The sequence below is a fragment of the Athene noctua genome, chromosome 33 (assembly GCF_965140245.1).
Source record: "Athene noctua chromosome 33, bAthNoc1.hap1.1, whole genome shotgun sequence".
NCBI lineage: Eukaryota > Metazoa > Chordata > Aves > Strigiformes > Strigidae > Athene > Athene noctua.
In genome coordinates, this window is record NC_134069.1 from 77,080 (window position 1) to 104,998 (window position 27,919).

At 72.6% G+C, this 27,919-nt stretch overlaps 6 protein-coding genes across 12 annotated transcripts; 2 read left to right on the forward strand and 4 right to left on the reverse strand.

Annotated features, from left to right (window-relative positions):
* Nucleotides 1-308: 308 nt before the first annotated feature.
* TMEM145 (transmembrane protein 145) lies at nt 309-4,883 on the reverse strand. The gene is made up of 15 exons (XM_074930302.1): nt 4,701-4,883; nt 3,747-3,821; nt 3,594-3,671; nt 3,312-3,398; nt 3,145-3,246; nt 2,991-3,075; nt 2,705-2,776; nt 2,551-2,619; nt 2,380-2,460; nt 2,161-2,239; nt 1,958-2,051; nt 1,698-1,870; nt 1,337-1,457; nt 1,068-1,268; nt 309-705 (listed from the first exon to the last, which is right to left on the reverse strand). Exons 1-15 carry the CDS (start codon nt 4,881-4,883, stop codon nt 487-489), a joined length of 1,719 nt encoding a protein of 572 aa, XP_074786403.1. The 3' UTR covers nt 309-486.
* Nucleotides 4,884-6,173: 1,290 nt separating this feature from the next.
* LOC141972433 (uncharacterized) lies at nt 6,174-9,068 on the forward strand. The gene has a single exon (XM_074930303.1). It carries the CDS (start codon nt 6,174-6,176, stop codon nt 9,066-9,068), a length of 2,895 nt encoding a protein of 964 aa, XP_074786404.1.
* Nucleotides 9,069-9,335: 267 nt separating this feature from the next.
* PRR19 (proline rich 19) lies at nt 9,336-11,613 on the reverse strand. Its single transcript, XM_074930304.1, has 5 exons — nt 11,574-11,613; nt 10,614-11,285; nt 10,405-10,544; nt 10,240-10,308; nt 9,336-10,166 (listed from the first exon to the last, which is right to left on the reverse strand). Exons 1-5 carry the CDS (start codon nt 11,611-11,613, stop codon nt 9,336-9,338), a joined length of 1,752 nt encoding a protein of 583 aa, XP_074786405.1.
* On the reverse strand, nt 11,187-13,841 carry CD79A (CD79a molecule). Of its 2 annotated transcripts, none has more exons than XM_074930395.1 (6): nt 13,722-13,841; nt 12,937-13,368; nt 12,738-12,856; nt 12,591-12,656; nt 12,222-12,501; nt 11,187-11,285 (listed from the first exon to the last, which is right to left on the reverse strand). In XM_074930395.1, the coding sequence occupies exons 1-5, from the start codon at nt 13,795-13,797 to the stop codon at nt 12,388-12,390; spliced, it is 807 nt and encodes a 268-aa protein (XP_074786496.1). In that variant the 5' UTR covers nt 13,798-13,841; the 3' UTR covers nt 11,187-11,285; nt 12,222-12,387. The 2 variants fall into 2 exon arrangements, with proteins under 2 accessions (XP_074786496.1, XP_074786494.1); XM_074930393.1 differs by having other exon boundaries at nt 12,591-12,659.
* Nucleotides 13,830-23,085, forward strand: ARHGEF1 (Rho guanine nucleotide exchange factor 1). Of its 5 annotated transcripts, none has more exons than XM_074930386.1 (34): nt 13,830-14,053; nt 14,488-14,653; nt 14,939-14,977; nt 15,092-15,181; nt 15,270-15,383; nt 15,636-15,734; nt 15,844-15,886; nt 16,177-16,282; nt 16,353-16,493; nt 16,988-17,017; nt 17,131-17,233; nt 17,458-17,548; nt 17,662-17,700; nt 17,904-18,068; nt 18,154-18,268; nt 18,423-18,434; nt 18,752-18,904; nt 19,106-19,290; nt 19,372-19,518; nt 19,602-19,684; nt 19,768-19,893; nt 19,972-20,086; nt 20,188-20,288; nt 20,368-20,445; nt 20,531-20,606; nt 20,723-20,890; nt 21,094-21,181; nt 21,263-21,364; nt 21,458-21,528; nt 21,610-21,762; nt 21,928-22,113; nt 22,215-22,381; nt 22,497-22,571; nt 22,743-23,085. In XM_074930386.1, exons 1-33 carry the CDS (start codon nt 13,830-13,832, stop codon nt 22,563-22,565), a joined length of 3,645 nt encoding a protein of 1,214 aa, XP_074786487.1. In that variant the 3' UTR covers nt 22,566-22,571; nt 22,743-23,085. The 5 variants fall into 5 exon arrangements, with proteins under 5 accessions (XP_074786487.1, XP_074786488.1, XP_074786489.1 ...); XM_074930387.1 differs by having other exon boundaries at nt 21,461-21,528; XM_074930388.1 differs by lacking the exon at nt 21,610-21,762.
* A 647-nt stretch (nt 23,086-23,732) lies between these two features.
* LOC141972507 (ETS domain-containing transcription factor ERF-like) lies at nt 23,733-26,850 on the reverse strand. Of its 2 annotated transcripts, XM_074930391.1 has the most exons (5): nt 26,776-26,850; nt 26,100-26,334; nt 24,816-25,005; nt 24,611-24,734; nt 23,733-24,116 (listed from the first exon to the last, which is right to left on the reverse strand). In XM_074930391.1, the coding sequence occupies exons 1-5, from the start codon at nt 26,837-26,839 to the stop codon at nt 23,767-23,769; spliced, it is 963 nt and encodes a 320-aa protein (XP_074786492.1). In that variant the 5' UTR covers nt 26,840-26,850; the 3' UTR covers nt 23,733-23,766. The 2 variants fall into 2 exon arrangements, with proteins under 2 accessions (XP_074786492.1, XP_074786493.1); XM_074930392.1 differs by lacking the exons at nt 23,733-24,116; nt 24,611-24,734; nt 24,816-25,005 and adding an exon at nt 25,210-25,976.
* Nucleotides 26,851-27,919: the final 1,069 nt, after the last annotated feature.

Consider the following 27,919-nt stretch of genomic DNA (forward strand, 5'->3'; position numbering starts at 1 on the left):
GCTTTATTTTGGCAAAATCCTTCTCTGCAGAAACACGGGGGGGGGAGAAGGGCCCAACCCGGGGGCGGGGGGCGCAGGGACGGGGCCCGGGGGCTCCTCGGGTGTCTGTGGGGCAGGATTTGGGGACCCCTGGGGCAGAATCTGGGGGTTCTGTGGGGCAGGATTCACGGTCCCTGCGGGGGGCAGTACTTGGGCACCCTGTGGGACAGGACTTGGGGTCCCTGGGGGGCAGGATTTGAGGTCCTCGAGGGGTAGGACTTGGGGTCCCTGTGGGGCAATACTTGGGATACTTGGGGGGCAGGACTTGGGGTCCCTGGGGGGTAGGACTTGGGGTCCCTGGGGGGCAATACTTGGGGACCCCCTGGGACAATATTTGGGGTCCCTGGGGGGTAGGACTTGGGGACCCTGGGGGGCAGGATTTGGGGACCCCCTGGGGCAGGATTGGGGGTGGCCGCAGGGCAGGAGGGCTCCCCCCATGTCGGGGGGCTACAAGTGCCGCCCCCCACCCGTGTGCATGCTGAAGTACTCGGTGTAGCCGTTGTGGGGGGGTGGCGCCTGGAGCTGGGAGGGGGGGCCCTGGCCCTCGGCCCCCACCCCAGGGCCCTTTTGGGGGGCACGGGGGGCCCCCAGGTCTGTCGTGGTCACCACGCGCCCGGGGGGGGGTCCCCACTCCGCTGCTGGTGTCTCCTCCACCTGCTTCGGCACCTGTTGGGGGGCACAGAGACACTTTTGGAGGGGTCCCCTCCTGCTCCCAGCGCCTGCTGGTTTGGGGGGGATCCCCTCCAAATGTTGAGACCCAGATGGTTTGGGGGGTCCCCTCCCATCCCTGGAGCCTGGGTGGTCTTTGGGGGGGTCCCCTCCCATCCCTGAAGCCTGGGTGGTTTTTTGGGGGGGTGTCACCTCCCATTCCTGGAGCCTGGAAGATTTCGGGGGGTCCCCTCCTACTTCTGGGACGTTTGGGGTGTTCAGGGGTGTCCTCTCCCATCCTCAGAGCCCAGGTGGTTTGGGAGGGCCCCCTCCCACCCCCAAGACCCGTCTGGCGCCGCGAGGGGGGGTCCCCAACTCACGCTGGGGGAGCTGCTGGGGCCGGGGGGCGGGATGGAGAAGAGCTCGGTGAAGTTGGGGACGGAGTCGCTGATGAAGGTGACGTTGCCGTAGCCGTGCCGGGGGGGGAACTTGGCGGCCGCCCCCCCCTCAGCAGAGCCGATCTGGGAGGTCCGCACGTGGTACGGGAAGTTCTTGTTGGCGGCCGAGGGTCGCGTCATCACCTGGGGGAGGGCACGGGGAGGGGGTGAGGGGGGTCCCCCCCCCGCGGCGGGGCCCCCCCGGGGCTCACCAGGAAGACGGCGTGAGCGTAGAGGTGGATCCCCAGCTGGATCCCGTTGACGATCTTCTCCCGCGCCCACTTGGGGATCCCGAAGTTGGCGATGAGCGCCGTCACCGGCACCGCGAAGAACCTGGGGGGTGGCAGGGGGCCCTCGTGGGAGCGAGACCCGGCCTCGTGCAAACGCCTCGCGGGCCGGCCCCGTGCAAACCCCATCCCCATGCGAACCCCATCCCCGTGCGAACCCCATCCCCGTGCAAACCCCGACCCTGCACACCCCCATCCCACCTCGCCGCCCCCGTCCCTTCGTCTCCCGCGTCCCGTGCACACCCCGGCCGCCCTCATGCGAGGCCCGTGCGAGGCATGCGCTCACCAGAGCGTGTAGGCGGCGAAGAAGGGCAGGTAGAAGGGCTGTTTCTCGGGGACCTGCTTGAGGGTGACCAGGACGGCGTAGCAGAACCAGAGGTAGGCCAGGAACTGCAGCCCGATCAGCCCGTAGCCGGCTGGCGACTCGTAGGTGTACAGCACCTGCGCGGGGTCGAAGAACTGCCCCCCCCCCCGCCAATACCCCCCAGGGGTCAGCAGGGATGGGGGTGCCCAGCGGACGCGGGAGGAACGCTGGGGGGGTCTCACCTCGGCCTCGTAGGTGAGGAGCACGATGTGGGTGATGCTGTAGAGAGTCATGTAGACGGAGAGCCGGACCGAGCCCGCGTGGCTGATGCGGCCCCTGGGGGGTCACCGGCGGTGGGGGGGGAGGCAGCCCCACAGCAGCTCGGGGCCAGTCCTGTGGCCCCATGGCCGCCCCACGGCCGCCCCACAGCACACCCCCCCCGTACCTGGTGACGGTGAAGCCCTTGCCCAGGAGGATGAGCATGAGAAGGAAGATGAGGAAGCTGACGGAGAAGAGCAGCTTGGCTGGGGGGAGAGGAGGGGAAGCGCTGGCTGGCGCGTGCTGGGGTGCTCGTGCAACGCTGCCCCGTGCTGCGGGTGCACCAGTGCACCAGGGGCCGCGCCCCCGCCGTGCATCGCATGAGGGCCGTGCGCCCGCCACCCACCCAGGATCTTGAGGCTGCCGCTGCCGACCCCGTCACAGGCGTACTGGCCCCAGTAGATGCAGCAAAAGAGTAAGCTGAGGACTGGGGGGGGGGCACCGGGGGCGGGGGGGTGAGTGCGGGGACCTTGGTCCCCCCCCCCCCAGCACCCCCCCACCGCCGGCCCCCCCTCACCCTCCACGCCGGCGGCCGCCATGAACATCTTGTAGGTGGTGTGAAGCAGCTGCCGGCCCTTCAGCAGGTCTGGGGGGGCCGGGGGGGGGCGGACATCAGCACCGTGACACCCCCCCCCCCCCCAGCATGGCCCCTTCTGGTCCCCCCAACTCACAGCCAAAGTAGCAGGAGACAAGGAAGATGAGAATGAAGATGAGGAGGAAAGTGATGTCTGTCTCCAGGATACCTGGGGGGGGTCGGTTCGGGGTGTGATTCACGCCCTGCGTGTCCCCCCCCAGCCCTCCAGCGCCAGCTAGGGCCCAGATACCCCCCAATTCCACCCCATAACCCCCCACTTCACAGCTCCCTACTCCCCCACCCCCCTGCACTGCAGCCCCCCATGTCCCCCCCATGTGTTGCGGTCTCCCCCCCCCTTTCCCCCCCACCGGCGGAGGCCGTACCAAACTCATCGGCGGAGAAGTGCCGGGTCCAGAAGGATTTCCCGTTGGTCAGCACCATCTCGTACTCCAGCTCCAGCCCGTCGCCCTGGGGGGGGTCCCGGGGTCAGGGGGGGTGCCTGGGTGCGGTGGGGGGGGGTCTGGGGGGGGTACTCACCCCGCATTTGCTGAGGGCCACATACCACCAGCGCTCGCGGACGGAGCGGAAGCTGCGGCCGCTGGCGCAGCTCAGGTACCGCACGGAGTCCTCCAGCAGCACCTGGGGGAGAGCATCAGCACGGGACCCCCCCGGGACCCCCCCCGGACCCCCCCGGGACGCCGTACCTGGCAGCCCGACCAGGCATACTGGGTGGTGAGGTTGATGACCTGATTGTTCTCGGGGCGGATCACCGACTCCTTGGCCAGGCAGTCCTGGGGGGCACGGAGTGGGCATGGACCCCCCCAGCACCCAGAGCCCCCCCTGTGCCCCCCTGGGCCTCCTGCGCCGCAGTGGAGCCAGAGCACCCCCAGGCCCCGGTGCCCCCCCCCCGGCTGCAGACCCCAAAACCCCCCCAGACCCCAAAACCCACCTGCAGACCCCCGATACCCCCACACCCCCCCGCCCACCTTGTTGCCCCTCTTGTAGACGGCTGGCCATTGGGAGGGGTCGTCGAAGTAGAGCAGGATGTTCTCGCAGCACTTGGCCTGGGGGGGTCGGGGGGGGAGGTCAGTGGCGCAGGGGGGTCCCGGTGTCCCAGCGGGCGCGAGCCCCCCCCTCACCTCGGGGTATCGGAAGTGGAAATCGAGGCGCCCGTAGTCGGAGAGGAAGCAGAAGCGGGTCAGGAACACCCAGTCCTGGGGGGCAGCAGCGGGGGGGGGGGTCAGGGGGGGACCCAGGTGTCCGGGAGCCCCCTCCACCCTCCAGGACTCCCCAGCTGCACCCGGGGGACCCCCCCCCCTGCACCCCCCCTCTCCCTGGGGGTCTCAGGCGTCCGGGTGACCCAGCCACGGTGACACAGTGACCGGGCAGGGCCCGCGGCCCCCACGGGCAATGGGGGACACACGGGGGGGGGGGGCTGCTGGGGGTACGCCCTCATCCCCAGGACCCCCCCACATCCCCACCGTTGTCATGGCAACGGCCCTGTTCCGGGTTTCCACGGCAACGGCCGAGCAGGCCTGGGTGAGAGCTGGGAAGAGGGGGGGGCCGACCCCCACGGACCCCCAGAACCCCCGCCCCCCCGGCCCCACAGCCTCCTCCTGGGGCCCCCTGAGACCCCGCGTCCTCCCGGGGCTCCCCCCGAAGAGAAACGGGGCGGGGGGGGGGGGGAACGGGGGCAGATGGTTGCAAGAACGTGTCTCGGTGCAAAGCGGGGAGGGGTCCTGGTGCAAAAAGGGGCTCCCGGCACAAATGAGGCCCCGACGCAAAGGGCGGAGGGGGTGGGGACCACGGTACGAAAAGGGGGGGGGGGGTCCTGGTGCGAACCAGGGAGGGGGGCGCCATGCAAAAGGGCGGGCGGGGGGGCGGTGCAGAGCGGGGCGGGGGGTGTCCCAGTGCAAACCCGGGGTCCCGGTGCACAAGCTCGGGGGGGTCCCGGTGCAAAAGGAGGTGCCGGTGCAATGCGGGGGTGGTCCCGGTGCACGGCGAGGGGGCGGGGGGTGTCCCGGCGCCCCCCGGGGGGGGGCATCGCGCACGCCGAGGGGGGTCCCCGCGCCCTCCGGGGGGTCCCCGCTCACCTCCTTGGTGCTGATGCGGCCCCGCACGTACTTGGCGCCGCCGCCCGCGGGCAGCAGCACCAGCAGCAGCACCGGCAGCAGCGGCAGCACCGCCGGGGCCCCCCCCCGCAGCCCCCCCCGGGGCCCCCCCCCGGGGCGCGCCCCCCCCGCGCCCCCCCGCCGCCGCCGCCGCCGCAGCCCCATCGCCCCCGGCCCCTGCGCGCTCCCGGGCGCGGCCCCGGCGCTGGCCCCGCCCCCGCCCGCGGCCCCGCCCCCCGCGCACGGGCCCCGCCCCCGGCACAGGCCCCGCCCCTACAGCAGCAGCAGCGCGACAGCCCCGGGGAGGCTGCCAGGGCAGCCCGCGCCCAGTATAGCCCAGTATAACCCAGTACAACCCAGTATAACCCAGGATAACACCATATAACCCAGTATAGCCCAGTACAACCAAGCATAACTCGCTATAACCTAGTACAACCCAGTATAACCCAGTATAAACCAGTAAAACACCATCAGCCTTGTGCAGCACAGCGCACTCCCCCCAGTATGGCCAACTATATCCCAGTATAACCCAGTATAAGACCAGCAACCCTGTGCAGCACAGCACGGTCCTCCCAGTATGGCCAACTATAACCCAGTATAACCCAGTAAAACACCATCAGCCTTGTGCAGCACAGCGCGCTCCTCCCAGTATGGCCAACTATAGCCCAGTATATCCCAGTATGACCCAGTATAAGACCAGCAACCCTGTGCAGCACAGCGCTCTCCTCCCAGTATGGCCAGCTATAGCCCAGTATAGCCCAGTATAACCCAGTAAAACACCAGCAGCCCTGTGCAGCACAGCGCCTTCCTCCCAGCATAACCCAGCATAACCCTGTGCAACCCCGTGCACCCCCCAGTGCAGCCCAGTATAACCCAGCACCTTGCTCCAGACCACCCGTTCAGCCCAGTACAAGATCCCAGCCAGCCCCATCCCAATGCCAACCCCACTGCCCAGCCCCCACTGCCCCCCCCGAGCCCCCACGGGGGAACTAAAACCAGGTGGCAAAGGGGGGGAGGGGGGAAGGGGAAGCGAGAGCAGCACGGGGTGGCGGGGGGGGGCGCGGGGTGGGGGGCACAGGGCTGGGGGACAGGGGGACATGCCGGTCCCCGGGGGGTCTGCAGGCCCCGGTGCCTCGAGGAGGTGACCCAGGCGTGTGGCCTCGGCCCCCCCTGGCCCCCCGGGGATCCCCATGCCCGGCCTGGGAGGGGCCACCCCCCACACACGTCACTGTGGGGGGGGGCAGCGGTGACACAAAGCGATACCCCCCCACTTCCCTTTTCTGTCCCAAAAGGGCAAAAACACCAGAAGAAGAGGGGAGCTGGCATGGGGGTGGCACGGTAGGACCCCGAAGAGGAGGGGAGAGGGACCTTGACCCCTTGCCCGGCCTGCACGGGGGTCCCGTCCCCCCCGTCCAAGGCACCCAGGCCTCCGGCTGCCCCCCAGCCCGGGGCAGGATGCGTCCCCCCGCCCCGTGGCCATGCCAGCTGCTGCCGCTGCTGCCACTGCTGCTGGCGGCACCGGGGGGCTCGGCCTACGGCTTCCGCAACTGCATCCAGTCGCCCTGGGACCCCGGGCTCTTCCGCTGTGTCCAGCGCTTCCTGGAGTCGGTGGCCGGCGCGGTGGGCGACCTGCCACCAGCCGCCACCGCCCTCAACCTCTCCCACAACAGCCTCCGCCGCCTGCCGCCTGCCGCTTTCGCCCGCCTGCCCCTCCTGCGGACCCTCGACCTGGCCCACAACCGCCTGGCCGGCATCGCCCCGGGGGCCTTCACCGGGCTGGGGGCGCTGGCCACCCTTGACCTGGCCCACAATCACCTGACCGCACTGGCCGAGGGCGCCTTCGCCGGGCTGGGCAACCTCTCCTCACTGCGGCTGGACCGCAACCCGCTGGCCAGCCTGGCCCCCGGGGCGCTGCTGCCGCTGGCCAATCTGCGCCGCCTGTCGCTGCGGGGCGGCCGCCTGCCCGCCCTGGGGCCAGTGGCTGTGGCCGTCCGCCCCTTGCCGCGCCTGCAGCTGCTGGACCTCTGCGGCAACAACCTGTCGGCGCTGGGGCCGGGGCCACCGCTGCCGCCATCACTGCTCACCCTGCGCCTCTGCAACAACTCGCTGGGGGACCTGGCCGGCGGGACCCCCGGGCTGCTGCCGGCCCTGCGGGCGCTTGACCTCTCCTACAACAACATCTCAGAGGCGGCCCCCTTCGCCCGGCTCTGCCTGCACAATCTCAGCCGCCTGCGCCTGGCCGGCAACCCCCTGGACGTCTTCCACCTGCTGGAGGTCTCGGACGTGCGGCCGCGCAGCCTCGACTTCTCGGGGCTGCGGCTGGGGCCCGGCGGGGCGGCCGAGGTGTGCCGGCGGCTGGCGGGGCCCCGGCCGCTGCGGCGCCTGCGGCTTCGCCGCAACGGCATTGAGGCGCTGCCGAACGGGACGCTGGCCGCCTGCCCGCCGCTCAGCTCGCTGGACCTCTCCCGCAACCGGCTGCGGCGGCTGGGCTGCGTGGGGCGGCTGCTGGGGCCGCGGCAGCAGCGGGAGCTGCGGGAGCTGGTGGCGGAGCACAACCTGCTGCGCTGGCTGAGCCCCTGCCAGGCGGCGCCGGCCCTGCACCACCTGCACAACATCTCGCTCCGCTTCAACCGCATCCTGGTGGTGGGACCGCGGGCCTTCGCCGACGCGCCCCATCTGCGCCTGCTGCGCCTTGACGTCAACGGGCTGGCGCGACTGGACCGGCAGGCGCTGCAGGGGCTGCGGGAGCTGAGGGAGCTGCGGCTGGACAACAACCTGCTGACCGACCTCTACGCCGGCTCCTTCGCCGACCTGGGCCAGCTGCGCACCCTCAACCTGCGCAACAACCGCGTCTCCGTCCTCTTCCCCGGCGCCTTCGCCGGGCTGGCCCGCCTGCAGACGCTGGACCTGGGGGGCAACAACCTGCGGCACCTGGCGGCTGCCGCACTGCAGGGGCTGGGGGAGCTGCGCCGCCTCTACCTGGACCGCAACCGGCTGCAGGAGGTGAGCGCGGCAGCCTTCGGCCCAGTGCAGGCCTCCCTGGGCGTGCTGGACCTGCGCGCCAACGCCCTGCGGTACATCAGCCGGCGCCCGCGCCAGCGCCCGCCCTTCCAGCACCTCCGCCGCCTCTACGACCTGAAGCTGCAGGCGCAGCAGCCCTACGGCCTGCGGATCATCCCCCACCGCTTCTTTGAGGGCCTGACCGCCCTCCGCTCCCTCTACCTGTCCCAGAACTGGCTGCTGGCCATCCCCGCCGACGCCTTTGATGACCTGGCGCAGCTGCGGTACCTGACACTGGCCGACAGCAGCGGCGGGATGGGTGACCTGCCCGCCGGCGTCTTCAAAAACCTGACCAGCCTGCGCAGCCTGGACCTGGAGAACGCGGGGCTGCGGAGCCTGGGCCCCGAGGTCTTCGGCAACCTCAGCCGGCTGGAGCAGCTGCAGCTGGCCAAGAACGAGCTGCGCACCCTCGACCGGCGGCTGGACGGGCAGCTGCCCGCCCTGCGCTACCTCGACCTGCGCAAGTGCCCACTGAGCTGCGCCTGCGCCAACGCCTGGCTGCCAGCCTGGCTGGGCCGCAGCCGCGTGCAGGTGGTTTACCTCTACAACTACAGCTGCGGTGGCGGTGGCAGTGCGGGGGGGCCACCCGCCTACCTGCACAGCTTCGACACCCGCGTCTGCTTCCTGGACGTGGGGCTCTACCTCTTCGCCAGCACGGCGCCGGCCGTGCTGCTGCTGCTGGCGCTGCCGCTGCTGCACCACCGCGCCTACTGGCGCCTGCGCTACCACCTCTACCTGCTGCGCGCCTGGGCCAACGGGCGCTGGCGGCCGGAGCAGCGCCGCTACGCCTACGACAGCTTTGTCTCCTACAACTCGGCCGACGAGGGCTGGGTGCTGGGGGAGCTGGTCCCCGAGCTGGAGCGGGGCTCCCTGCGCCTCTGCCTGCACCACCGCGACTTCAGCCCCGGCAGAGCCATCGTCGACAACATTGTCGACGCCATCTACAACAGCCGCAAGACTGTGTGCGTGGTCAGCCGCAGCTACCTGCGCAGCGAGTGGTGCTCGCTGGAGATCCAGCTGGCCAGCTACCGCCTCTTCGACGAGCTGCGCGACGTCCTGGTCCTCGTCTTCCTCGAGGCCATCCCTGAGGCCGAGCTCTCCGCCTACCACCGCATGCGCCGGGTGCTGCTCAAGCGCACCTACCTCAGCTGGCCCCCCGAGCCCCCAGCCCGGCGGCTCTTCTGGGCCAAGCTGAAATGCGCCCTCCGGAGTGGCTACGCCGAGGGCGAGGAAGAGGCTGAGGAGGAGGGGGAGGAAGGCCGCGGAGGGGGCGGCCCTCCCCCGGTGTGACCGTGGCCCCCAGGGGTGCCCCCCGGGCGTCCCAGCGCCACTGGGGAGGGGAAACGCTTTTCCTTACGGTGCTCCAAACCCGCCGGTTCTGCTCTGAGCACCGGGAAACGGCCATGAAAGGGCTTTTCTCACCCCAAAACGTGGGCTGCGCTTCCCGTCCCAGGCGGGTCCGGACCCCGACCCACGGCTGCTCCTGCTGTGGGGCCGAGCTGCTGCCGGGGGGCTCAGAGGAAACAGAGGCGACACCACAGTTGGGAGAAACAACCTTTATTGAGCTGGGGGGCCCCCCGGGAAGGGCCCCCCCCAGCACAGCCCTGCGCAGGGGCAACCCCACCTCTCGGGGCTGGGCAGGGGGGAGCCGCCCCACTCCAGTGGGGGGAAGCAGGAGAGGGGCAGGTGCCGCAGCGCCCGTGGCCAGCCCGGCTGCCCCAGGCCCCACCGGCACCCCGGCCCTGGGGCGTCCCACCGCTCCTCCCGGTCCCACTGCCGGCGGGTTTCGGGGGGGGCTCCGTGCTCCAGCAGCGGCTGCCAGCAGCAGGGGACAGGGCTCGGGGGCCCCGAGGGCTGGCTGGGGCGGCGGGAGCCGAACTGGAACGTGCCGTGCCGCGGCGGGTCGTGGCGGTGGCAGCGACACGGCTCCTGGCGCTCGGCCTGCGGCCAGCCCGGCGCGAAGCCCAGCCGGCGCGAGGCCTCCGGGCTCCAGGCGTCGGGGGTCCGGGGGTCCGGGCCGGCCCCGCAGCAGGGCTCCAGGCGCCGGGGAGCAAATGACACCGTGACGGAGCGCCGGGGCGCGTGGCGATGCCGCGGCGCGAGCGGGCTGAAAGCCAGCGGGGCTATCGGCGGGGCGCGGCCCCAGCTGCAGCCCTCGCCCACGTCCTCCCCGAAAGCCGGTGCAGTGGGCGGGGGGGCGGGGGGGCCCCCGCAGGTGCAGACGGGGGGGGAGCCGGGCAGGAGCCCGCCGTGGGGCAGGGGCCCCCCACGCCGGTGGGGATCCCCCCAGGGTGGCGTCCCCTCTCCCGGGGGCTGGAACAGCAGGGCCGGGCTGTTGGAGCGCGGGTCGTCCTCCTCCTCCTCGCCCGAGGTCCAGGAGAAGGGGGTCTGCGGGGAGGCAGAGGGTCAATAAACCCCCCCCGGGGGTCCCTCGGGGCTGTCACCCTGCTTTTGGACTCACCTCCCTCTTCTTCCTGTCGCCTCCAAAAATGGGGCTGGGGGTGCCCGGCCCAGCGGGGTAGGGCAGGGTCTGCAGGGGAAGAGCAAGGGGCTGCAGCTGGGGATGGGGCGGGAGGGAGAGGACGCCCCCGTTTTGGGGCGGAAACACAGGTTTTGGGACACTCACCCAATCCGCGATGGCTTGCACGGGTCCGGGGGTGCTGCAGTAGGGGGGGGTCAGCTCCCAGCTCTGCTTCTGGTCCCCAAAATCCCCCTGCCCCGCGCTCCCGCTTGGCTCCTGCTCGGGGCTCCGGGGGCTCCAACAACCTGCAGCGACACCGCTGAGATCTGGGGGGGCCAAAAACCGGCCCCCAGCCCCACTCCCCGCCACCGTACCTGGGGGCGCAGCCTCCGTGCTGTGGTTGCGGTGGGCCAGGAGGGGAGCGAGGTCGGGCAGGGCGCGGTGGTGGCGGAGCAGGGCGGCCAGCAGGCCCCGGCGCCGCTCGCTTGCCAGGTCGCGCCCGGGGAAAGCCAGGGCGCAGCCCAGCAGGGCGCGGAGCCGCCCGGCCAGCACGCGCGGGGACAGATCGGCTGGGACCCCCTCCTGCCCTGCGCCCCGGGATGCCTCGGGGGGGCTCGGCGGCTGCACGGGGCTGCGGGCTCCCTGGGGCACCGGGGAGGGGCCCCCCGGGACGGGGCTGTCGCTGCGGACGGGGCCGGGGCTCAGCAGCCGCTCGACATTGACCGACTTCACCTCGTGGTTGAAGAGGCCCCGGTGCTGGCACAGGCGGCTCTGTGTGATGACGACGGTTTTGGGGGCCGCGAGCGGGCTGCCGGGGGGGCGGCCCCCCCACAGGGGCGGCAGCCTGCGGGGCGGGGGCCCGGCCCCCCGCCGCTCCCCGCTGGGGACCATCCCGCCGAACCTGGCGGCGTCGCGCTCCCGGCGGGTTTTCCAGCGCTTGGCGCGGCCGGGACACGAGGGGGCGGGCCCCCCCCGCGGGCGGGGGTCCCCCACGTGCCGGGCGTCCCCTCTGATGCTGATGCGGCGCCTCATGGCCCCGAATCCAACTGGGAAAACACCCAAAAAAGGGTCTTTTTGAGCCAAGGGGGGGCAGACAGGGGAGAAGTGCCCAGCAGGTGCGGAGGGGGGAAGTTTTGGGGGGCCCTGTTAATGACACCCCCCCTCCAGGACCCCAGTTTCCCCACCAGTACCCCCAAATCCCCTTCCCCCATCACCCCCAGGCCCCCCTCAAGGGCCCCCCCACTATCCCCAGCGCACCCCCAGGACCCCCATTCCCCCCTCACCTCCCCCAGGTGTCCCCCCCTCAATGGCCCCATTTCCCCTCACACACTGACCTGGCCGCCATTTCCACTCAGACCCCCCCACGACCCCCATTTCGCCCCGAGGACCCCCATTTCCCGCCCAGGAGCCCCATTTCCCCCTCGGACCCCCCCAACACCCCCAATTCCCCTCAGCCCCCCCTCCCCACCTCCGGCCGTTCCCAACGTCCCGACAGGCCCCGCCCCGCCTCCGCGCGCCGGTGGGCGGGGCCGCTCCTCGCGCCTCGGCCGTTGGAAAGCGGCCGGGAGCGGAGCTGGGTGGGCGGGGCCTTCGCCGTTCCCGCGCTGCCCGCGGATTGGCCCCCGGCCTCGAGGCGCCGGCCCCTTGATTGGCTGGGGGGCGCGGCGGCGGGAGAGGCTCGCGCGGCGGGCGGGGACCCGCAGGCCGGAGGTGCGCAGGGAGGGAGCGGGGGGGGGGGGGGACTGTCACCCCCAGGGACCTTCCCCCTGCACGCTGGACACCCGGGGAGCGCCCCCCCGGTTCATCCGCCCCGGGCAGCCCCCGAGGTGCTGGGGGGGGAGATGCCGACCCCCCGCCCTGGCAGGAAGCGGAGGCAGCTCCACGCTCCCGCGCCCCATTCACCCCCCCCCCCCCCCCGACACCGTTTTATTGATGCCCCGGGGGGGCATCCTCGAGCACGGCCCCCCCGGCGGCACGCAGACCCTGTCTGGCAGATCGGCAGCTTTATTGGGGCGGGGGGGCCGTGCCCCCCCGGGGGAGCGGGGCGTGCGGGCGAGCCTCGTGCTAACGAAGTGAAGCCTCGAGGGGCGCCGGGGTGGGGGGGCGAGAGTCCAGCGGGACTCCCCCCCCCCGCCCCGTGCCCCCTCCTCAAGGCTTCTCCAGCTGCGCGTCGGCGGCGTGGAGGCTGCCCACGTCCTGGTAGGTGGGCTGCAGCCCCCGCGAAATGTCCTCGTACATGGAGCACTCGTCCAGGTTCAGCCCCTGGGGGGGGGACGGGACACGGGGCGGGGGGGTCAGGCCGGCAGGAGCGGCCCCCTCCCACCCAAGCGCCCGGCCGTCTCCCCGCTCACCTCGTAGAGGTTGTCCTCCTCGCAGATGCTCTTCTTCATCTGCAGGAGCCGCTCGTTGGCCCAGCGCTTCTGCGGAGGCCGAGCAGGGGCAGAGTCAGGGCGGTTGGGGCCCCCCAGTGTCCCCCTCCCCGCGCGGCCCCCCCTCACCCTGAAGAGCAGGAGCAGGCCGGGCCCCACGGCGCAGAGCAGCAGCAGGACGCCCTCGGCCGTGATGATGCGGTTCTTGGTGGACTCCCTGATGTTGAGGAAGGGCACGGCCACGGGCTCTGTGGCGGGAGGGAGGGGACGGGGTTAGCCCCACGCCCCCCCCCCCGCCCCTGTCCCCCCCGCGTCCTCCCGCACTCACCACGCACCCGCAGGAAGGTGCCGCAGGACTGCCCGGCGGCGCGGCCGGCCTCCACGCGGCAGTAGTAGAGGCCGCTGTCGTGGCGGGCGAGGCGCGCGAAGGCCAGGCTCAGGCGCCCGTCCTGGCGGAGCAGCTCCCGGCCTGGCCCGGCCTCCACCGGCGCATGCGAGCGGCTGCAGTTGCGGTGGGGGCAGACGCGGTACCAGGTCGCCCGGGCCTCGGCGGGGGCGCGGAACAGGCACTCAAGGCTCAGGGCCTCGCCCGTGGCGGCCGTGCGGGACGTGGGGCCGGGCTCCACCGCCACCGCGCCAACAGGGCAGCGGGCCTTGGCGTTGTTCTGCACCGTCAGCACCGGGAGCGAGGCCCGGGAGGGCGGCGGCACCGAGCACGCGCCGCCACGGCAGGCGGTGGTGGGCGCCTGGCAGAGGAGCCCTGCGGGAGGGGGGTGTCACCGCGGCGAGGGCCCCGCCCTCACACCCCCGCCCGGTTTCGGTTCCTGCCCGGGCGCTGTTGACAGGATGCGCCTGGGCGTCCCGGGGGACCCGCTGGCACACGGTGGGTGGCAGGGGGGGCTCGGATGCTGCTTTTTGGGGTGCCATGCCGACTCCCCCCCGCCCTGCCGCCCGCCGGCTGCTCCCGGGGGTCACCGCTGCTGCGGGGCGCGCAACGCGCCCGTGTGAGCCCCGCCGTCGAGGTCGAGGCGGCGGGACCAGGGGAACCCCTGCCCCCCGCCCCGAGCCCCCCGCCCTGAGCCCCCCGCCTGAGCCCCCCGCCCGAGCCCCTACCTGGAACAAGGCAGAGGAGGAGGAGGATGGAGGGGAGCGGGAGCAGGGCGCCCCGGTTTCGGGGAGCCCCCACCATGCTGCTGTCCGCGCTGGGCCCCGCCGCAGGAGATGCGCCCCGGCGCCCCGAACCCGCCCCCCCGGGGGGCCGCGCTGGGCGGGGCCGTGTCGGGGACCCCGCCCCGAGCCGGGGCTGCCGGGGGTAGGGGGGTCCCGGGGACCCCCCCCCCCGCCCCGGACGGGGGGGGCGGGCTCGGCCTCGCTCCTCCCGCAGGAAGCGCCGCGACGGGGCGGGCGGCGACGGGCCGCGGGTTCCTGCTGCCCGGCCCGGCCCGGTGAGTGTCCCCGGACACCCGGGGGGGCGCTGGGGGGGCCTCCGGGGCCGCTCCCCCCCCCGTGCCTGTCAGCGGTGGGGATGGGGGGGTGCCCGCACTTGGGGCGCTCGCCCTCCCCGGCGGCGCGGCAGTGCCGGGGCTCCCCCCCTCCACACACCCCCGGGGCGCCCCCCCCGTCCCGTTGCCCCCCCCCCCGCGGCCAACGGGGCGACAGGGCGGGGGGGGGCCGCAGCGGGGTGTCCCACAGCCGCGGGGCAGGGCCGTGTCACCGCCGGGGGTGGGGGCCCGGGGCGCCGCGGGTCGGGGGGGCGGTCGCGCAGCCCCAGGGCGCGGCGGGGGGGGCCCGGGGGGGGCCGGTGCGGCCGCACATCACTTCCTGCAGGAAGCTCCGCTCGCTCCGTCAGTAACCCGGGGGCCGCCGCTTTGTTTTACAGCCCGGGGGAGACGCCTTTCCGCCGGGGGGGGGGGCACCCCGAAGAGACGGGCCCCCCGCCGCTGCCCCCCCGCTCCCTGGGGGCCGCCCCCCCCGCTCGCCGGGGCCGGGGGGGGGCTTGCCACATTTCCTGCCCTGCCGGGAGCCGGTCGCCAGCTCGGAAGCAGGTAGCTGCGAGGGCAGGGCCGGGGGGGGGGGGATTTTGGGGAAGGGGGGGCATCGCTGGGGCACCCCCACAGTGCCCCTCACCCCCCGAAGCGCCGGCCGGTGGCGCGGCCCCCCCCGCCGCGGGGCTCTGAATGGGGCCCTTTGTGCGGCACAGAGCCCCTTTGAGCGCGGCGCCGGCCCCCCCGGCGCCGGGGGCGGGGAGGGCGCCTCCGCCGCGGGGTTGGGGGGGTCCCGAGCCCCCCCCCGAGCCCCCCAGGTGTGACCCCCCTCCTCTCTCCCCACAGGACGGGGGCAGCATGGAGCCCGAGGAGGCCTTGAACGGGGTGAGTGCCCACCCCCCCCAACCCCCCATAGCACCCCGAGACACCGCTCCAGCGCGGGGGGGGGGGTCCCCAGCGCCCCCCCCGCGCCCCCCAGCACCCCGTGTCTGTCCCCAGAGCCCGGCGGCGGGCGCCCGCGGGGCCGGCGCCTCGGGGGTGGCCATCATCGGGGCCGAGGACGAGGACTTCGAGAACGACATCGAGCCGGTGAGCTGGGGGGGGGGGTCAAAGGGGCGCCCCCTGCGGGCAGGGGGATACCCAGACCCTGACACCCTCCCACATTGCCCCCCCCCAGAACCCGGACGACCAGAACAGCCTGTTCCAGAGCCTGGAGCTGGTGCGGCAGCACCCGGCCTATCTCATGGCCTTCCTGCAGCACGTTGTTCTCCAGTTCGACTCCTGCCCCGTGGTGAGCGCGGCGGGGGGGGCACCCCGGCTCGTGGGGGGGGGGGGGGCACGAGGGGGGACACCCAGGGGTGAGTGGCTGCGCCCCCGCCGCCCCTCGAGTAACTTCTTGTCTCTGTTCCCCCCTCCCTGCCGGCAGGGGCTGGAGCTGAGGTAAAATACACGGTGGGGGGGACACGATGTTTTGGGGACGGGGGGGCGGGGGGGTCACCCTGCCTTCACCCCTCGCCGTGCTCCCCCCCCCTCTGCCCCCCAGCTCTGCTACCTGCACGTGGACATGCTGCGCAGGATGAACCCCAAAGAGGGCAAGAAGCAGTTCCTGGAGTTCTGCCACATGTTCCTGGACAAGGCGGGGGTGAGTGCCGCCCCCGAGCACCCTCAGAGCCCCCCCGCGCCCCCCCCCGCCCCGCGGGGCCCTCGGCGGGGGGCTCCCCCCCCCCCATCCTCACCCTCCTCTCTCGCAGCTGCTGCGGGTACCCGTCCCCCACCAGGTGCAGTTCGAGCTGGGTGAGTGACACCCCGCTGCCGGCGGGGCCGGGGGGGGTCGCAGCTCGGGCCCCTCGCACCCCCAATAGCCCCCCCCCGACTCCTTGGGGCCCCCCCGCCCCGGCCCTTCCTCCACCCGCCGCACCCAGCTGGCTGCGGCCGGGGCCGGAAGCCGCCTGGGAAGCCCCAGCCAGGGTGAGCTCATGGGGCTGCGGGGGGGGGAACAGCCGCAGGAGGCAGCGGGGGCCCCCCCAAAGGCCGCAGGACGAGGAGGGGGGCAGCGCCACCGATGCCCCCTCCCTCGCCCCCAGACCGGACACGTCCCGAGCTGCTGGCGGACGAGGTGCAGCGACGGTACCTGCAGGAGATCCAGGCCTTCCAGGAGTCCGAGATCTGCCGGCAGCTGGAGGACTTCAGGTCTGGGGGGGGCCAGGGAGGTGCGGGAGGGGGCTGCGGGGGGGCCCCGCTGCTGACATCCCCCCCCCAGGTCGAAGCGGCTGATGGGGATGACGCCGGGCGAGCAGGAGCTGGCGGAGCTGGAGTCCTACCGCACGCGGGACCAGGGCATCCGCGAGGCCAAGGAGAAGCAGCTGGCGGAGCTGCTGCTGGCGCGGCTGGAGGAGATGCAGTGAGTGCGGGGACCCCCCCGCCCCCGGGACACCCCCCCCGCCCCGGGCAGCCCCCCCGGCCCCGGCTGACCCCCCCCACCCTGCCGCACCGCCGCCTCCCTCCACCACATCTGGCCGCTCCCCGCTGGGCGCCCTGCCCAGACCACAGCCAGCTGCGGCGGGGGGGGAGACCCCCCTTTCCTTCCCCCCCCCCTTTTCCTGGGTATTGCTCCCGATTGCATCAGCCCCGCACAGTGTGTCCCCCCCGCGCCCCCACCCCGGCCCAGTCCGGCCCAGTCCCTCCCAGCACACACACGCTTCTCCCGACCGTACCATGCTCTGGTGCCCGGCACTGACACAGCGACATGGGGCTGGCCCGCCGGTGAGGCTGGGGGCGCTGGGGGGGGCCAGGCGCGGGCTGGGGGGGGCCGAGGTGTGATTTAGGGGGGCTGAAGTGTGGGCGGGGGCGTCTGCGCTCGCTGGACGCCAAGCTTACGCTCTGCTCTTTCCCCAGCCTCACCATCTCTTCCGACGAGGAGAAGAGGTGAGGGGGTGCAGCATTTGGGGGGGGGTGATCAGCTGGGGGGGCTGTGGGGGGGGCTGCGGGGGGGGCTGTGGGCTCCCCGCCAGCCCCCCTCAGGCTCAGCCCCCCCCCAGCTCCGCCATTTTCGGCGCCATCGTCACCTACATGAAGTACCTGGGGGTTAAAACCAAACTGGGAGACGGCAAGAAATCCAAATCCAACTTCTTCCGCAAAAAGGTGAGACCCCCCCGAGCCCTGCCCGGGGTCTGACCCCCCCACAATCCCCTCTGACCCCCCCCAATCCCTCTGATCCCCCAAATCCCCTCTGACACCCCCAATCCAATCCCCTCTGACACCCCCATCCGCTCTGACCCCCTAAATCCCCCCTGACACCCCCAATCTGACCCCCCCAATCCCCCGTGACCCCCCAATCCCCCGTGACCCCCCGTCGTTCCCCTCAGATTTCAGGCAGGAAGGCCGATGACCTGCAGGCCAAGGCGCGGAAGGGCTTCAGCCTGCCGGGGGCCGCCCTCTGGGGCCGGGACGCCCACAGTGAGTTGGGGGGGGACCCTCCTGCCTCCTTCAGCCCCCCCACCCGTCCTGGGGGGCCCCAAAGCCGGGGGGGGCTCAGCCCGGCCCCCCCTCAGCTCCCTTTTCTCTTGTAGATGCGGATTTCAGGCAAAACAAAGTCCCTGAGAATGAAGGTACCCCCCCTGCCCCCTGCCCAGTGGGACCCCCGAGCGCGGGGGGTCTCAGCCCCTCGCCCCATTCACCCCCGGGGGGGCTGAGCGCTGCCCCCCCCGCATGCCCACACCCCCTCCCCACCGCCAGGGTCCTGGAGGGGGGGTGTCAGAGTTATTGGGGTGGGGGGGGAGGGGGTTTTCCTGACACCCCCCTGTCCCCCCAGCCGACAAGGGGCTGCACCCCGAGAAGAAGGGCCCAAAGGCCGGCGAGAGGATGGACGGGGGGGCAGTGCGGCCCAGGGGGGGGGCAGCCGGGACCCCCGACCCCCCCGGCACAGCCGCCACCACCACCAACCCCCCGCCGGGGGAGGGCACAGAGGGCGATCCAGGTGAGGGGGGGGGAGGCTCCGGTTTGGAGGCGCAGGGGGGGCCCCAGCGATCCCCCAGCTCACCCCCCACCCCCCCACCCTGCAGGCTCGGACCCCCCGGGCCCCTCGGAGCTGGGGGACCCCCCCCCGCGGGGTCTCTGCCCCCCCGAGCCCCCTGCCGGCGAGCAGCACCCTCCGGAGGAGGGGCCCGAGAGCGAGAGGTGAGGCACGCCCCGTTCTGCTGGGGGGGGCCGGGCAACTCCCTGAGTTCACACATGCTTCTGTGGGGAGAAGCGGGGCGCTGGGGCCCCCTCCTGTCCCCCCCCGGCTTGGCTGCTGCCCCCCCGTCCCCCCTAACCCGCTCTCTCTCCCCAGAAGGCGGATCAGGTTGGTGACCCCCGACCCCCCCCTTGCATGCCTGGGGGGTGCGACGGTGCAGCTAAGTACCGGGGCCCCCCCCCTCCCTCCCCCAGGCCCCCTGGGCTGGTGCATGGCTCCGCACCCCCCCACCAGACGCATGGCCCCCCCACATCTCACCCCGTTTCTCTCTGCCCCCCCCCGTCTGTGCACGCCTGCTGCCCCGCCGTGCTCTCTGTGCTGCCTGTCCCCGTCCCGTCCGTCCATCCGTCCGCGTGTCCCCGTGTCGCCCCCTCGGCTTCCCCCCCCGCCCCCCGCCGCGGGGCCCCCCCGCGCCCCCCCCACAGGCTGCCGGGGCGGTTGGGGCGCTCAGAGAGCCTGCGCCTGGCCGAGCGGAAGCGCTCCCGACGCGCCGCACGGGGCACCCGCAGCGACGTCGACCTGCGGGCGGCCGCCCCCCCGGAGCAGGGCACCGCGCCCCCCCCCCGCCAGCGACCCACGTAGGTGGTGGGCGCCCTGCGGCCCCCCCCGCCCCGCTTCGGGGGGGCAGGGGGCACCCCAACGTTGCCGTCTGGATCCCCGGGTGTGGGGGAGGCGTGGGGCGAGGCGGGGGGGTGTAAATCGTTGCTTGTGCGTGCGGGGGTGCCCTGCGCTCACCCTGGTGCTGACCCCGCTCCCCTCTGTGTCCTCCCCCCCCGCAGCCTGGAGCCGGGGGGGCCGGGGGGGGGCGAGCCCCCGCAGTCCTTTCTGCCTCCCCAGTCTGAGGAGACTGAGCCGCGCGTGGCGGAGCTGGAGCTGGAGCCGCCGGCCTGGCGGCAGCTCGCCCCCCCCCACGCCCTCCTCAGGCTGAAGAAGAGCGAAGTCAAGCGGCAAGAAGTCATCAACGGTGAGACCCCCCCACGCACACCTCCCCGCGCCCCTGGGGCCCCCCCGCGCCGCGCTGACCCCCCCCCCTTGCCCTCCCCAGAGCTGTTCCTGACGGAGCACGCCCATGTGCGCATGCTGCGCGTCCTGCTCGAGGTGTTCTACCAGCCCATGCTGCGCGAGGCCTTCTTTGACGAGCAGGAGCTCTCCAACATCTTCCCCAGCCTGGAGGACCTGGTGGAGGTGCACAGTGAGTCGGGGGGGGCCCGGGGGGTGGCACGGCGAGGGGGGGCGCCGCTCCCACCAACCCCCCACCACCCCGTCCTGCCCCAGCCGTTTTCCTCGACAGCCTGAAGAAGCTGCGGGAGGAGAGCAGCTACGTCATCACCGAGATCGGGGATGTGCTGCTGGCACGGGTGAGCTGGGGGTGGGCCAGGGGGAGCGGCGGGGGGCCAGGGGGAGCGGCAGGAGCTGACGCCGGCCCCCCCCGCCCCCCCAGTTCGAGGGCACGGAGGGCAGCTGGTTCCAGAAGATCTCGGCGCGGTTCTGCAGCCGCCAGTCCTTCGCCCTGGAGCAGCTCAAGGCCAAGCAGCGCAAGGACACACGCTTCAGCCAGTTCATACAGGTACCCCGCACCCCCGGGGGGCGGCCCTGAGCGGCCCTGCGCCCCCCAGCACCCCCCAGCGCTGTGTCCCCCCCCCAGGAGGCGGAGAGCCAGCCCCGCTGCCGCCGGCTGCAGCTGAAGGACATCATCCCCACCGAGATGCAGCGCCTCACCAAGTACCCGCTGCTGCTGCACAACATCACCAAGTGCACCGGTGAGAGGGGCGGGGGGCCGGGGGGGCCGGGCCGCGCCCCCAGACCCCCAGCACCCCCCCATCGGTCCGTCCCTCGGTCCATCCGTCCCTCTGCCCCCCAGAGGCCGCGGGCGAGCGGGCCAAGGTGGAGCAGGCGGCCGAGTGCTGCCGCCAGATCCTGAACCACGTCAACCAGGAGGTGCGGGACATGGAGAACCTCATGGTAAGGGCCCCCCCACGCCCCCCACCCGCGCCCCCCACACCCCCCCACGCCCCTGACACCCCCCCCGTGCCCCCCGTAGAAGCTGAAGGACTACCAGCGGCGCCTGGACCTCTCCAACCTGAAGCAGAGCACGGACCCGCTGCTGAGCGAGTTCAAGGTGGGGTGGGGTTGTGGCTGCGGGGTTCAGGGCCCCCCCTGAGCCCCCCAACAACCCCCCCTGAGCCCCCCGGCACCCCCCGCAGAACACGGACATCACCAAGAGGAACCTGGTGCACGAGGGGCCGCTGACATGGCGCGTCACCCGGGACAAGGCCGTGGGTGAGCGCGGGGGCTGCCACGGGCCGGGGCGGCGGGGCTGTGGCAGGGTACCCTGCTGACACACACCCCCCCCCGCTCCCCCCCCCGGGGTTTTGGGGTGTCCGTGCTCCCCCCAGATGTGCACGTGCTGCTGCTGGACGACCTGCTGGTGCTGCTGCAGCGGCAGGAGGAGCGGCTGGTGCTGCGCTGCCACAGCCGCACCATCACCCCCGCGCCCGACGGCAAACAGATGCTGAGCCCCATCATCAAGCTCAGCTCCGCCATGACCCGCGAGGTCGCCACAGGTGGGGGGGCACGGGGCGATTTGGGGGGGGGCGCGGGGCAGGTTGTGGGCTCAGGGCTGCTTGGGGGGAACAGGGGGGCGCAGGGGCGGCGGAAGCTGGTGAGGGGTCATTGGGGGGGCCGAGCGGAGCTGGGGGGGGCTGGAGGCCCCCAAGAACTTGGCCTTGACACCCCCTTTTTCACTGCACGTTCCCCCCCCCCCCAGACCACAAGGCGTTTTACGTCATCATCAGCTGGGAGAACGGGGCCCAGATCTACGAGCTGGTGGCGCAGACGGTGTCGGAGAGGAAGAAGTGAGCGAGGGGGGTGCGCGGGGTCTGGGGGGGGTGCAGGGGTTTTTGGGGGGGGGTGCTCACCCTCCCTCTCCCTCTCAGCTGGTGCGCCATGATCAGCGAGACGGCCGGATCCCTCAAGCTGCCGGGGTCCCACCGGGCCAAGACGTCGCGGGGGGGGCAGAGCCCCCACAGCCCCATCTAGTGAGTGAGGGGCAGCCTCGGGGTGCAGGGGGGGGCGGTTTTGGGGCACGGGGGGGGCGCCGAGCTGGCGCTGAGCCCCTTCTCACCCCACAGCAGTTACCGGGAGCCGCTGCTGAGCAGCTCTGAGAACGGGGGGTCCCTGAAGGAGCCGCTGCCCCTGGATGGTGAGTGGGGGGGGCCCGGGGGGGGCCTGGGGGCCCTGGGGGGGGGGCAGCGGGGCCTGACAGGCTGTGCCCCCCCCCTAGAGCGCGAGAAGGACGGGGCAGTGGAGGGCACCGAGTTCGAGGGGAGCCCCGAGAAGAGAGGGGCAGAGCAGGCGCTGGCCGAGCTGCTGGCCCTGCGCCGACCCCCCCGGCCCGGCGACGAGGGGGGGCTGGCCGCCGCCGCGCTGGGCAGAGGTGAGGGGCAACGGCCCCCCCGGACACCCCCCGCACCCCCAACCTGCACCCCAAACCCCACCCTGCACCCACACCCTACCCGCTGCCACTGTGCCCCGCCCAAACCCAGACCCCCCGCTCTGCACCCCCAGACCCCCCCCTCATGCTCCGTCCCCCCCCCCCCAGTGTCGGCACTGAAGCAGCTGCTGCCGCCACCTCCGCCGGGGGAGGGGGACGGGGCCGCTGCCCCCCCAGAGGACACGTGGGGGCGCCCCGGGCCGGCCCCCCCCGACGAGGAGCGGCGGGATGCGGGCGACGGGGCCGAGAGCGAGAGCGAGGGCCGGGGTCAGCGCCCCGAGGGGGGGGCAGCAGGTACGGGGCGGGGTGGGGGGTGCAGGGGGTGCAACCCCCGGGGGGGGTACAGGGGCACCACGGGGCGTAACCCATCCCTTCTCTCTCTGTCCTCCTCGCAGGGGGCCCCCCCAACGGCCCCCGCCCCCCGCCCTGGGGGTCTCGGCCGGCCGAGGCTGGGGGGGCCCCCCCCGCCCTGGCGCTGCCCCCCCTGGCTCTGCCCCCCCCGCAGGCAGCCTGGCTGGGGGAGGAGCTGCAGGGCCTGGAGGAGACACTGCAACGGCTGAAGGTGAGGGGGGGGGGGCAGGGGGGGCTCTGGGCCCCCCCCGGGGGTGTTTGTGTCCCCCCGACGGGGTGGGAGTCCGGGCCCCCCCCATAACGGGGTGGGGGTCGGGGCCCCCCAGGAAATCGAGGAGCAGTTCTGGCAGCTTCAGCACCTCCTGGCCAAGCGCAGCAGCTGCCTCTTCACATGAGAGCAGGTAAGGGGGAGCCTGTGGGGCTGGGGGGGGGGCCTGTGGAGCTGCGGGGGGGCCTGTGGGGCTGGGGGGGGCCCGGGGCACCTGCTGGGGGGTGTGGGGCAGATGCCGGGGGGCACATCCAGGACTCATTGACCCGTTTCTGTCTCTTACCCCCCCCCCCCTCTTCCCCAGGGCCCCCCCCGGCGGATTTCGGGCCCCCCCCCGCCGTGGGGCAGCAGCTCAGGGCCGTGGGCCTGATCCTGGCTTGTCTGTCGCCCCCCCGGTACCGATCTGGGGGAACCCCGTGCGCCCCCCACCGCCCCCCCCCGAGCTGTTTCTTTGTTTTTTATACATTTGCTTGGATTTTATATAAATATATATATATGGGAGTGCAGCGGGGGGGGCGCCGGGGGGGCCCCCCGGAGTTGGGGGGTGTTTTTAAACCTTTGTACAGAAAATGGGGTGGGGGGGTGTCCACGAGGCGGCCCTCCCCCCCACTACTGCAAGGCCCTCGGACCCCCCCACTGCTGTGAGCAGGCGCTGGGGGGGGGGGGGGGGGTGTCTGTCCCCCCCCTTGAGCTTGTGGGGGGGGGGGGGGGGGACGCGCATGGGGCAGAATACCAAAGAATTCGGGAAAATGCCAAATAAACCGTCGTTGCTTCTGACCCGCTTAGTCCTTTTTGGGGAGGGGGAGGAGTGGGGGCCCCCCCCTGCCACCTGAGCCCCCCCCACTGCCTGGGGCCCCCCCATGCCCCCCCGAAGAAGAGGCCAGGCCGAGCGAGGTGACTTTATTGCTTGAGCAGCCGCCGGGGGGGGCGGCGGGGGGGCCGCCTCGTACACACGCTGGGGGGGGGGGGGGGGCACGGGGGAGGGGGGGTGTATTTACAGCGTGGGGGGGGCACGGGGGGTGTATTTACAGTGGGGGGGGCTCGTTCCTCCATCACAACGACGCACAAGCGGGGGGCACGGGGGGGCACAGACGATATTGCACTTCCAGTGGCGGGGGGGGGGGTAAAAAAAGGGGTTGGGGGGGCGGTACTGCCCCCCACCTCCCCCAAACAGCTCTGTCCCCGGGGGGGGGGGGGCGCGGGAGTGTCCCCCGTGGGGCGCGGGGGGGCAGGACATCTCGGGGGGAGCCGTGCCTGGACACGCCCCCCCCCCAAAACACCCCCAGCTTTGTTTTGTTTTTTTTTTTTTTCGGGGGTGTTGGTGTCGCTCAGCTGCGCGCAGGGGGGGCCGGGGGGGGGCTGCCGGCCTCGTCCCCCGAGCTGCCGCCGCCGCCGTCCGTCACCTCCAGCTCCGAGTCCGAGCCCGGCTCCAGCGGCCGCCCCGGCAGCGGCCCCGGCCCCGGCGGCGGCACCGGCCCCGGCAGCGGCCCCGGCCCCGGCGGCGGCGGCGGCGGCGGCGGCAGCGGCGGGTAGAAGGGCGGCGGGTAGAGCGCGGCCGGCAGCTTGGCCAGCGGCAGCGCCCCGGGCACGTAGGGCCCCCAGCCCCAGGGGTACTCGGGCACCGGGCCCCGCCCGTAGCCCCCCAGCAGCGCCGGCGCCTTCGAGTAGCCCGAGAGACCTGCGGGGGGGGGCGTCAGGGCGGGCCCCGCACCCCCCCCGAACTGCAGCCCCCGAACTGCCCCCCCATCACACCCCCCGCATCCCCCCAAACCGCAACTCCCCCGTCGAACTGCCCACACACACATCCACCGCCCCCCCATCGCACCCAGCGCCCCCCCATCACACCCACCGCCCCCCCATAGCACCCAGTGCCCCCCCCATCGCACCCACCGCCCCCCCATCGCACCCAGCGCCCCCCCATCACACCCACCGCCCCCCCATAGCACCCAGTGCCCCCCCATCTCACCCACCGCCCCCCTCATCGCACCCACCGCCCCCCCATCGCACCCACCGCCCCCCCATCGCACCCAGCGCTCCCCCATTGCACCCACCGCCCCCCCATCGCACCCACTGCCCCCCCATCGCACCCAGCGCCCCCCCATCACACCCACCGCCCCCCATCGCACCTACTACCCCCCCCCATCGCACCCACCGGCCCCCCTCGTTGCTCACCGGAGCCCAGGAAGGGCGCAGCCGCCTCCAGCCGCAGTTTCTCGGCCTCCGGCTGCCGCTCGAACGGGGGGGCCCGCCCGGGGGGGTCGGCGGGGCGGGGGCCGCAAAAGAGCGACTGCAGCGTCTGCGGAGTCGGGGTGTGAGCGGGGAGCTGGGGGGCTCCCATTGGACACCCCCACACACATCCCTCGGTGTCCCCCCGTACCTCGGGGGTGAGCGGGGCGCAGTCGGGGCCGTGGCCCCCCCCCGGGAAGGGCCCGGGGGCCAGCAGGAGCGGGGCCCCCCCGGCCACCTCCAGCAGCGGGTAGTTGACCAGCACCACCTTGCTGAAGTTGAACTTGTAGGTGAAGCGTTTGCCCTTGGTCTTGTGCAGGATCCGCTTGTTGTAGTAGTACCTGGGGGGGGCGGGAGGGCTGCGGGGGGCGGCAGCGGGACGGGGAGCCCCCCCCGGGACCCCCCACTGCCCCCGGGGGACACCCCAGCATCCCCCCAGCACCCCCAGCTCCGCCGCCCTCCTCACCAGCACGGGGCTCCTGGGGGGGGGGGGGGGGGGGGGAGGAGTTCCAGGGGATTTGGAGCTCCCCGGGGGGGGGGGGTGGTTTGGGTTTGGGGGTCCCGGGGAGAGTTTGGGTGTCCCAGGTGGGGATTTGGGGCTACCTGAGGTGGATTTGGGGCTCCCTGGGGTGGTTTGGGGCTCCCGAGGTGGAGATTTGGGGCTCCTGGGACAGTTGGGGGCTCCCAAGGTGGATTTGGGGTCCCCTGGGTCACTTTGGGGTCCTCTGGGATGGACTTGGGGCTCCCTGGGGCAGTTTTGGGGCTCCTGAGGTGGGTTCAGGGACCCGTGGGGCAGTTTGGGGTCCCCTGGGATGGATTTTGGGGTCCCAAGTGAGGATTTGGGGCTCCCTGGGTCAGTTTTGGGGTCCCCTGGTGTAGCTGGAGCTCCCTGGGATGGATTTTGGGGTCCCAAGTGAGGATTTGGGGCTCCCTGGGAGTGTTTTGAGGCTCCTGGTGGTGATTTGGGGCTCCCAGGGTATGTCTCAGTTGGAGATCTGCATCCCCTGTGTCAGTTTGGGGTCCCCTGGGATGGATTTTGGGGTCCCAAGTGAGGATTTGGGGCTCCCTGGGTCGGTTTTGGGGTCCCCTGGTGCAGTCGGGGGTCCCCTGGTGCAGTTGGAGTTCCCTGGGGGTGATTTGGGGGTCCCAAGTGTGGATTTGGGGCTCCCTGGGATAGATTTTGCGGTCCCGAGTGAGGATTTGGGGTTCCCTGTGGTGGTTTTGGGATCCCCTGGTGCAGTTGGAGCTCCCTGGAGTGTTTTGGGTCTCTCTGGGGTGGATTTTGGGGTCCCCTGTGTCAGTTTTGGGTCCCCTGGAATAGATTTTGGGGTCCCGAGTGAGTATTCGGGCTCCCCTGGTACCGTCGGGGGTCCCCTGGGTGGGTTTTGGGGTCCCCTGGGTCACTCGGGGGTCCCCGGGGCGGGCCCCGTCTCACCTGAGGGCCCGGCTGAGCTTGTCGTAGTTCATGTGGGGTTTGCACTTGCGGACGCCCCAGAGCCGGGCCACCTCGTCGGGGTCCTTGATGACGAACTCGCCGTAGTCGCCCTGCCAGGCGATCACCTCCCGGTACTGCTCCTGCCGCAGCAGCTCCAGGATGAAGTGCCAGAGCTGGATCTGCCGCGACCCCGGGCTCGACTCCGGCTTGTAGGCCCAGTCCGGGAAGGCGAAGCCTAAAGCGGGGGGGAGACACGGACACGGGCCGTGGGGGGGGGCTGTGCCGTGGGGGGGGGCACCGGGAAACGTCCCCCGGTGCTGAGCGGGGTGCCAGGGACGGTGACCCGGGGGTGCCGGGGGACACCGAGGTGCCGGGGATGACATCGCCACGTCTCCCGGGACAGCGGGGGTCCCGGGGGGTGTCCCCGTGGGTCCCGGTGACAGTGGGGGGGCCAGGAGGGGCGTCCCCGTGGCCCAGGGTGACAATCGGGTGCCCCAGACAAGGGGGTGCCCCGGACAACGTCACGCGTGTCCCCGCTCCTCACCCCCCCTCCACGCCGCAAGCGCAGGGGGACCGTCCTGTGTACGGGGAGGGGGGGACCTCGTGGCGCGGGGGGGTCACGGGGGCGCAGCGGTGTCTGTCCCCACGTCCGTGTGTCTGCGGCGCCAGGGGGTACCTGGGGTCCAGAGGGCCGGCACCGGGGAGGTGAGGAGCAGGTCGGAGACGCAGCTGCAGTCCATGGCGGGGGGGTCACACCTGCGGGGGGGGGCGACGGGAGGGTTTGGGGGTGCAGCCTTGCCGTGGGGGGAGCGGGGATGGGGAGGGGATTTGGGGGTGCAGAGGTGGGCGTCCAGGAACGGGGTGCAGGAATGGCACGGGGGGGGGGGGCGGATTTAAGGGCATTGGGGGGGGGGGTTACGGTGTGCGGGGAGGGGGGGGGGAATTTAGGTGGTGCGGGGACTGTTTGGGGGAGCAGGGACGGGGCGCGGGGAAGGATTTAGGGCCTGGGGAGCATCCCAGCCCCTCCCCAGCCCCCCCCCCAGCCCCCCCCTCCTCTCTCCCCCCCCCCCCCAGCCCCCCCCCCCCGTGCCCCCCGGCAGCGGCTCGTTTCCTTGTTAGTTTTGATTCGGGTTTCGGCGCTTTCAACTCGGCGGCGGCTCCCGCAGCCCCGCGCTAACGAGCAGCGCTGGGAATTGCGGCCCGCGGCCACCCGCCCGCTGCCGGCACCCGCACACGGACACGGCCCCTGCACACGCACGCACGGCCCTTGCACGCGCACACGCGCCCCAGTACAAACACCCCCCCCATCTTTTATAGAAACATCCCTCACACGCGCCTCCCTCGCAACACGCATCCCCTGTACACGCATCCTTTATCCGCACAATCCCCTACACACGCGCACACACCACCCCTGCACACCTGCACGTGTCCCTTACACACACCCGTCCCTCATATTCCTGCCACCCGCTCGCCCCCCTTACACGTGTACGTGCCCCTTACACATGTGTACGTGCCCCTTACATACACGTACGTGTCCCTCACACACGTGTAATGTCCCTCACACGTGTACATGCCCCTTACACACGCATTTGTGCCCATGACACATGTATGTGCCCCTTACACGCGCACACACAACTCCTTAAGGCACTTGTAGACCCCCCCCCCGACTCACGCACCTCCCCTCACACGCTTGGACACTTCCCTTACACATATGTGCACCGCTCTTACACACGTATCCCCCACCTTTACACACGTACATCCCTTGTAGATGCTTCCCTTACACACACCTCCCTCGTACACACACACCTCTCCCTTACACA